Source organism: Talpa europaea (genome assembly GCF_964194135.1).
Source record: "Talpa europaea genome assembly, chromosome: 16".
NCBI classification, from domain to species: domain Eukaryota; kingdom Metazoa; phylum Chordata; class Mammalia; order Eulipotyphla; family Talpidae; genus Talpa; species Talpa europaea.
Genome location: NC_140084.1, coordinates 46949512 through 46958317, shown reverse-complemented (window position 1 = coordinate 46958317; position 8806 = coordinate 46949512). Strand labels below are relative to the sequence as shown.

Sequence of the window (8806 nt, the reverse complement as noted above, 5' to 3'; positions counted from 1 at the left end):
AATCAAAATTACCATGAGATACCATCTTACACCAGTGAGAATGGCACATATTAAAAAAACTAGCAACAGCAAATGTTGGTGAGGTTGTGGAGAAAAAAGAACTCTCCTGCACTGCTGGTGGGAGTGTAAACTGGTCCAACCACTATGGAGAGCTGTGTGGAGATTTCTTGACTTACTGAAGATAGAGCTTCCATATGATCTAGCAATTCCACACCTAGGTATTTATCCAAATGACACAGAAACATTAATTCCAAAGGGCACCTCCACCCCTATGTTTATAGCAGCACTGTTAACAAATGCTAAGTTATGGAAATAGCCCAAATACCCAAAAATAGATGACTGGATCAAAAAGATGTGGAACATATACACAATGGAATATTACTCAGCAATCAAAAAAAAAACAAACTCATGCAGTTTGCAGCAACATGGATGGAGCCAGAAGGGATCATGCTCAGTGAAATAAGTCAGAAAGAAAAAGAAAAATACCGGATGGTCTCACTCATAGCAGGAATCTAGAAAACCTAAATAAGGGGCCAGGAAAAAGACTAATTAATACAAAGTAAAAATCAAAATCAACAAGCAACTATAAACCAGAGACACACTATGGGGGGGGGGGCAGGGAGAAGAACTAGGGTCAAAATAAGGGGGGGGGTTTGCAATTGTATGGGGAATATAACCAAAATGAAAATGCATACATTGTGCAAAAATGAAAAATGATGTAAGAATTATATAAAATAAAATAAAATAAAAAAGAGAGGTGTAGAGTGAGATTGCGATGTGACCTCTCCTGGGTCCCTTTAAGGAACACCGGTATGGCCTTCCAATTCAGAACCCCCTGAGCAGGGTTGCCTGGCTTCTGGGGAGGCCAGGGGTCATTGCATTGTTGGGAGTGGAATGCGAGGGGGACCAGGAGGGAGAGATTTCGGGCAGGTCTCTTTGGGAATCCCCTCCCTCTGAGCCCTTTTTCTTCCCCTGCCTACTTCCCAGAGACCCAGAGATTAGGTCCCCAGCTCTCAAAAAGAGGGCCAGCTATGTTTAGAAATTGGCCAGAGAGGCAAGGCACTGAGGTGTGAATGTGAAAGCCCAGGTACAAGAGGAGGTTAAGCAATCTCCAGGATCCCCGGCAGGTGGGTGCTGGGGGCCTGGGGTCACTAGGGGTTGAGTGTTTGAGGCCCAGAATCCTGAGTTCCCAAATTCCTGAGTTCCCACGTAGGAAAGAGTTGGAGGAGAAAGATGGAACTCCTGGGACCCTCACAGTGATGAAAACTGGAAATAGGCTCCTGGTCCCTGACAGGAGTAGGTACTGGCATTCATGATGACAGGGTCCGGGAGAAAATCTAAATTTAAGATCAGGTACTGGAGGGCAGTGTTTAGTAAGATGTTGGGTCTGGGTTCTAACTTGTCTGTCATTCTTGCTTTTCTAGAATGTCTCAGGAGAATGACACGTGGAGGAAAGAGTGAGTGACGGAATGGATTGGCAGGGGAGGTACAAGGACCAGCTCAGAGGTTTGATTATGCCACACCCACTTAGCTCTGGTGTTATCAGCCCTGTCGGACTTGCAGAAAGGGGCTGGGGACCTGGACTGGTCCTCAAGGGGGCGAGCTATCCATGATGATTTATAGTGGATCTTAAAGAGGAGGCCTGGGGCCTAGGACTGCCAAAGTCTTGAGACAGGAAGGGGCTGCCTGGGATCTCTGAATTCAGCCAGTGTTGATCAGAATAGGTGGGGACAGAGTCAGAATAGGTGGGGCAGGCTCAGGTTCTGCCCCCTTTGTGACTTCACAAGCGCTGAAGACCCTTAAGTAGGGCGGGGGAAGGAAGGCTTGGGAAGGTGCTGTGCCCTGCTTGCCGTGACCATGAATGTGTATCTGACTCTCAGGGCCCTGGGGAATGAGCTTGCTACTATGAGGCTGCAGAAGCTGGAACAGCAGGTACTATTACTCGGAGTCCTACCACTCCTACTCTTCCAGTTTGCATAGTTCCTCTGGACCCCCATCCCCAGGACTTGCTCTGAGAATCCAGGCCCACTTTGTCTCTGTAGGAGTCTCAAGTGGGCCAACTGGAAAGTGAGAAAACAAGAATTCAGGGTCCTAAAGAAGCAAACCTTGTCTAAAGAAAAAGGACTGTGGGGGGTGGGGGTGGGGTGGGGGCAGAATTCCTGGGGGAAAGTTCTCCTGGATATGTGGGAGGGGGAGCTGAGGGCCTGGACGCCTGGAACTCAGGGAAGGAGGGACCCCCCACCATCAAGCCTCCCCTGCCCCAGGTCTCCTTTCACCTGGGTCTCTCTTTGTTGTGGTTTCTGGCCCCCCACACCATGCCCTCCCTTCTCCCGATCCCCAAGAGGAGGCTGTTTGAGATGAAGCAGCGACGGAAGCGCCAAGAGCCTCTCATGGTTCAGGCAAATCCTGATGCTACCCTGTGGCCCCGGAGAAACCGGTGGAGGATGGGCCGCTTTGCATCTGACAGTGGTAAGGAAAGGCTCCTAGGGTTCCGTAGGAGTATAGGCAGGAGTATAGTCGGGAGAGAGGGAGTCTGTGGGAATGTGGGAGCGAGGCATAATGGGGTCAGGAGGGAGGGACCTAGCAGAGCCTTAAGGTGAGGACTTGGTAGAGCAGAGGATGGGACCCCACCAAACCCCAAAGAATTTGAGAGCCGCGCCTCCCCGGTAGCACAAGGGGTTGTCAGCACTATGAAGCTATCTCCAGCCACTGCAGCACGAGTTCAATCCCTGGCCAGGGAGGTCACATGGCGCAGCAGACCTCTCCTGTCTCCCGGCTGCTCCCCTCAGCAGTGGATTTCAGTAAATTCCCCTGTTCTGCCCCCTACTCGGTCTCTGGTGAATCCTGTCATCTTCCTGTACCTCTGGCCTACACCCCAGCTCTTGTAACCATTAATAAAAAAAAAAAATACATCTTGGGGGAAAAAACAAGATTTTGAGTGCAGGGCACGTGCAGACCGAAGGGTGGAAGCTGTGAGAGCTCAGGGGCGGGACCTCGAAGAGACTGGAGCCAATCATAGAGCGAGGGGCGGGGCCAGGGAGTCCAGGGGCGGGGCCAGGGAGTCCAGGGGCGGGGCCAGGGGAGTCCAGGGGCGGGGCCAGGGCCAGGGCTCCGGAGAAGCTGATGGCTGCAATTAACAATACTTGGGAGGTCTGGCCTGAGCAATTTAGGGACCAGGTTCTGCACAGGCTGAGAGCCCGACGCGGGATTGTTTGCTCAAAGAATTTGAGTTCTACGTAGGCCTTGGGGTTTTGGGTGGTCCACCAGGGGCGATGTCTGGGAATTCTGTAAGGAGGCGAATCTTCTTCAAAGAGGACCAGAAATTTTTACCTCGCGTTACTACACAGCCTTGAACTTTCTCCCAGGCCTCGGGAACCCTTTCCTTCAGGAGAACGTGCCAGAGGCACATCTGCGCTCAGGTGTTCACAGCACTCTGGGTATTGTGAGCTGCGATGGGGATGGTAGTGGTGAGCGCCGTACCTTGGCATCACCGGCAGAAGCAGGTAATCTCTAGTCCTCGGACTGCCTATGCTCTAGAGCTCCATTCCCACCAGGACCCAGGAGTCTGGAACCTCAATCCTTACTCTTCAAAGGATCCAGGAGTCCAGGCCTCCGAGGGCCCCGTCATCCCTCACACCAAGGAGTTCTGAACACCCAGAAATCCGAATCTCCAGCCCCTTCCTCCCCAAGTACTCGGCAATCTCCATCTCCAGTCCCTCTTCCTATCCTGGCTACCAGATAGTTGCGATCCGGAGTTGGAGGAAGTCTCCGTGGAGGACATTCCAACCTTTCCCCCTCCTTATAAAGAACTTCGTGGGGCTCGACGCAGGGGTTGGCCGGCTTGCCTCAGACCTGGTAATTTTGGGGATATTGGGAAAAAATCTGACCCCCCCCTTTTTTTGGTAACAAATTTGAGACACATTTCACATCCTGTACAATTCATTCATTTAAAGTTTACAGAGCCATGGTTTGTAGCATATTTAGAGATCAGCCCAATCAATTTAAGAACATTTTCATTACCCCTAAAAGAAATCCTCTTACCTTTCTCCCAACCTTAAGCGAGCTACTTTCTTTTTAAATATGCCTATTCTGGATGTTTCATGTAAATAGAATAATAGAATACATGATATTTTGTGATTGGCTTCTTTTGCTTAGCATGAAAGGTACATCATACTTATCATAATTTAATTCCTTTGTATTACTTAATAATATTCCATTACAGTGATGTTTCCTTTTATTCTCATGACATACTCAGTGATTTCAATAACAGGAACCTTGATTATACCCCAAATCCACACTCCCCCCATTTCAGTTTCATTTCAGTCTCTCTGATGCTTTCGCTAGGACTAGGGAAAGGGAAGTCTCTACCTCCTCCCTGTCCTTGGATCCAGGGCAAACCCCCAGCCACAGGGTGGGCCGAGGGCTGCTGGCAAGTGGGGAGATGAGTAATGAGCAGAGGCTGGAACCCAGGTGGCCTGAACTCAGCCTTCCAGTTTTTTCTATCCCTTAGGGAGTAACGCAGATGATGAGAGTGAATACGCAGATGTTGGAGATGAGTATGAGGTCCCCATTTTGGAACCAGACTTTGAAGTGGATGGTGACCAGGGACCTGAAGACTTAGCATCTTGCAAGGTGGGAGGTGGCACAACCAATCGGCACATAGGAAGAGGAGGAGGAGGGCTAGCCTCGGTCTCTAGGGGAGGGTGGGGCTAAATTCTTTGGCCCAAACAGAGACCCATTTAACTGGCAGGTAGAACCTGTTTCAATAGCAGAGGCTTGCAGAGGTTCTGTGCACATTTATGAAGTTAATCTTGGAGGATTTTAATTGATGGGGGCATAGACGTTAAAAGTCAGTATTAGAAAGGCAATGAGCTTTTGGAAAGTGATTGAGAAGGGCCAATTAACAATCATTTTGTTAATGAAAACACATAGTTTCACTTGGGTAGATCTGAGTCAATTATGTTATCTAGACCAATTCAACACTAGGCAGTGTTTTCAAAGGAACTGTCCAGCGGTGGGTGGGCGGGAGTGGCTACAGAAGGAAGCTAATATGCTGGGCAATCTACAGATGCTGAAGGCTGGGCTGGGTGGACCCCTTGAATGGATTGGCTGATCACAAGTGTCCTGTTGGCTATTTGACCAATAGGCAAAAAACATAGGTGGGGGCTCCCTGGTGGCGCAAGGGATTAAGACCCAACCTATGAAACTAGCTGCAGCCATTGCAGCACGAGTTCGATCCCCCACTAGGGAGACACCCACATGGCGCAGCAGACCTCTCCTGACTTGCCCGCTGCTCCCCTCAGCAGTGTATTTCAGTCAATCCGCCTGTTCTGCTCCCCACTCTGACTCTCAGACGCCCCTCACACCTCTGGCTTGTACCCCAGTACTTGTATGCATAAATAAATAAATTAAAAAAAAACAAACCATAGGTGGGAGAAGGCAGAACCATGAGCTGCCACACCCAGTCAGTAGTTAGGGCAGCCAGGGGCAGTAAAATGTCCTCAACTTTGAATTTGGCTCGCGGGCTAGGATGAAGACCTGGAAGGTAAGAGAGAGGAGTTGGAGTCTACACTGACAGACTTCCTTGGGGAGAATAGCCAAGAGGTGTCCTCCAAAGGCAAATTCGCAGGCAAGGCGGGCGAGAATAAGGGCAAGGGAAGCCCAGAAAGTAGCAACAAGGAGGCGTCGCCCCGCTCGCCCACCCGCTTGCCCACCTGCGCCCCAGGCCCTCGACTGGGCGAGGACATGGAAGCGTATGTGCTCCGGCCGGCGCTGCTGGGTTGCATGGTGCAGTGCCGCATCAGCCGCGACAAGAGCGGCGTAGACAAAGGCATGTTCCCTTCCTACTACCTCTACCTGGAGGCGACCAACGGCCTGAAGGTGCGCACAGCTGACAGTCTCACGAGCAAGCTTTGGGGGTGGGGGTTTGGGGAGGCATGTCCCGACCCCTTCTGAGCAAGATCGGCTTCCACAAACCTGGCCTTACTCTTTATCAAACTAGGACCTGTCGATTCCCATGCCTAGCCCTGCACTCAGAGAATTACTTTCCTTTCCTTACAAAACCCAGTAGCCTAGGCTTTACCCAAACGCTGTCCACTCTTAGAGGGGTGCGGGTGCGTGGGGGTGGGGGGGAGTGGTGATGGAGCTCCCTTCTCATGGTCCAAAACCCCACCCCTTACACACTCTTTCAAGGTAGTGGAACTGTCATTTGTGGTCCAAGTCTGGACCCTCCCTGCACCTCCTTTGCTATCAAGAGCCACCCAGTCCTGGGATAAGCCCCTCCCCTCATGGGTTTCCCTGCTGGACCAAAGCCACGCCCATCTGTCTGGCCATTCTCCCCTCTGTGTGGCCATCTCACCTACAGGCACTGTTCTCGCTGCCAGACCCGCTCACCAAAGTCCTGCCACAATATTCCCAGTCGCCAAAGTCTCCCCAACTCTCCAAGATCAGTTCCTGCCAGTCACAGTCTGGCCTCTGCCTGGGCTCAGACCTGACCCTGTTTTCCAATGAGGGGGATGGGGAATTAAGCCCCAACTCAGGGCTCATGGAGGAATTCCCTCAGTGATAACCACCTCTCCCCACACGCCTTGGGAACTATTGCTCTATCACACTCTCCTCTGTCCTGAGGCCCCAGTGTTTCCTGGTCTTTGGGCGCACAGTCCTAGCCAGATACCAGAAATCCATTCTGATGGACTGTCCTCCCATCCACAGCGCTTCCTGCTAGCTGGGCGGAAGAGAAGAAGGAGCACAACCTCAAATTACCTCATCTCCCTGGATCCCACCAACCTGTCTCGGGATGGAACCCACTTTATTGGAAAAGTCAGGTGGGCAGAGCCTCAGAGTGTGTGAGTGGGGCGGGGGAAGAGAGGGGACTGTGGACTACATTTTCCTGAAGCTCAACTTCCAGGTGCTCGTAAGACTTGTATTCAGAGTAATTGCTGTACTGAGGCTGTAGCCTCAGGCTGGTTGGGACTAGAAGGCTGAAGACTTTGGAGCAGAAGCTGGCATTTGAGGCTGGTATTCTTGAGAGGTGTGGGCTCGGGACTCCTGAGTTGCTGTTGGAGAAGGCTGGGATGTTTGAGTTCCTACGTCCTTGTGGGGAGGACGGTCCTAAGGGGTCAAAGCAGGAGGCTGAGAATCAATCGTGGCAGAGAGGGGACTGGCACTGTGGATACTTGGAACAGGAACGTGAGCCTTATACAGAGGACTGGAGGGGAGAGCTGGTGAGATGACACAGGAAAGCACTTAACAGCCAGCAGAAAAGGTAACAGTTATTTTCATTCTGATCACTCCCCTCCTGGAGCAGATCTAATATCTTGGGCACCAAGTTCACCATCTTTGACAACGGGGTGAATCCTGATAAGAAGAGTTTTGGCCCGGAGACTGCTCGGATCAGGGAAGAGCTGGGGGCTGTGTGTTATGTGAGTGTCCGGGAGACGTGAGAGAACGGAACAGGATGGTGGGAGGGAGAAAATGGCAGGCCAACTGGAACATAACACCCTCTAGGAGACCAACGTCTTGGGATTCCGAGGGCCCCGGAAAATGACTGTGATCATTCCCGGAATCGATGCCCAGAATCGGAGGATCAGCATCCAGCCGCAAAATGTGAGTCCACCAAAGTTGAGACCCTCTGGGTCAATGAGGGAGGGAGGACTGGGGCACAGGCCTCCCAAATCCCAAGAGAGGAAGGGGGCTGACAGAAAACAGGTCACATGTGAAAGCCAGGGAGACAGTCAGACGTAAGTGTCTCAGGGAGATGAGAATAAGGGACTCAAAATTCTGAGGCTGGAGAAGAAAATGGGTTGGTGTTAGGGTAATATATACCACCACCCCCGCCCGGGCCTTCACTTCACCTCGCAGGAACAGGAGTCGCTACTGAATCGCCTCCAAAGCGGGGCCAGCCAGGGGCTGGTCCTGCTGCAAAACAAAGCCCCGATGTGGAACGACGAGAATGGCGCCTACGTGCTCAATTTTCATGGCCGAGTCACTCGGGCCTCGGTCAAGAACTTCCAGATCATGCATCCAGATGACCGTGAGCTCCTAGGAACCTGTTTACCTGGGGAAGGGGGTGTGAGCGGATGAGAATTACTCAGTCCCATACCTCTGAGCGTTTTTTTTCTAGGTAGGGCTGATGACACCATGATGTTGCAAAGCCTACTGGGAATTGTAGTTTAAAGGGCTCTGAGGGGGGGGGTATCAGAGTTTACTAAGGGTGCCATTAGGAAGTCTTAATCACAGCAGTGGCAATGAGCCCCAGGCAGGGAAATGAGGAGTTGGGTTAAGACTTAATTTACTGAATTCTTCCTCAGCGAACTCCCTGGTGCTCCAGTTTGGTCGAGTCTCCTCGGATTCGTTCACTATGGATTTCAGCTTTCCGCTTTGTCCACTCCAAGCCTTTGCCATCTGCCTGTCTAGTTTTGATGGGAAGCTGGCATGTGAGTAATCCAATGAAATATACTCTCACCAGCATCTGTGCATCTTATTGGGCCCCAGCACACTCTTTTGCACCATCTTCCTAATAACCAGCTCTTACTAGATGAGGACTGGGGTGCCCAATCCTGTCTCTAGACTGTGAGCTGTTCAGCAGCACCAGCTCCCATGAGACTCACAACTGATCATGAGATAGAACTTCCACCACCAACATTCAAAACACTACCCTCGGTGAAGGAGAAAAGCACATGGAAGACCAGGTTGACTGGTTAGAGCAAGGCATCTGTAAAAAAGATTTTCATACAATATGTGAAGAATCACATGCTAGCTGAGCCCCAGGGGCCAGGGGGAAGGGCCATCAGGCTGTAGGCACAGC

At 51.3% G+C, this 8806-nt stretch overlaps 1 protein-coding gene across 1 annotated transcript; it reads left to right on the top strand.

The window, feature by feature from the left end:
* Positions 1 to 1425: 1425 nt before the first annotated feature.
* Positions 1426 to 8443, top strand: TULP2 (TUB like protein 2; the record flags this gene model as incomplete). The annotated part of the gene is made up of 12 exons (XM_084256979.1): positions 1426 to 1457; positions 1881 to 1932; positions 2343 to 2469; positions 3366 to 3503; positions 3739 to 3855; positions 4511 to 4632; positions 5530 to 5880; positions 6712 to 6824; positions 7307 to 7421; positions 7507 to 7605; positions 7861 to 8032; positions 8310 to 8443. The coding sequence occupies 12 exons, from the start codon at positions 1426 to 1428 to the stop codon at positions 8441 to 8443; spliced, it is 1572 nt and encodes a 523-aa protein (XP_084113105.1).
* Between the last annotated feature and the right edge of the window lie 363 nt (positions 8444 to 8806).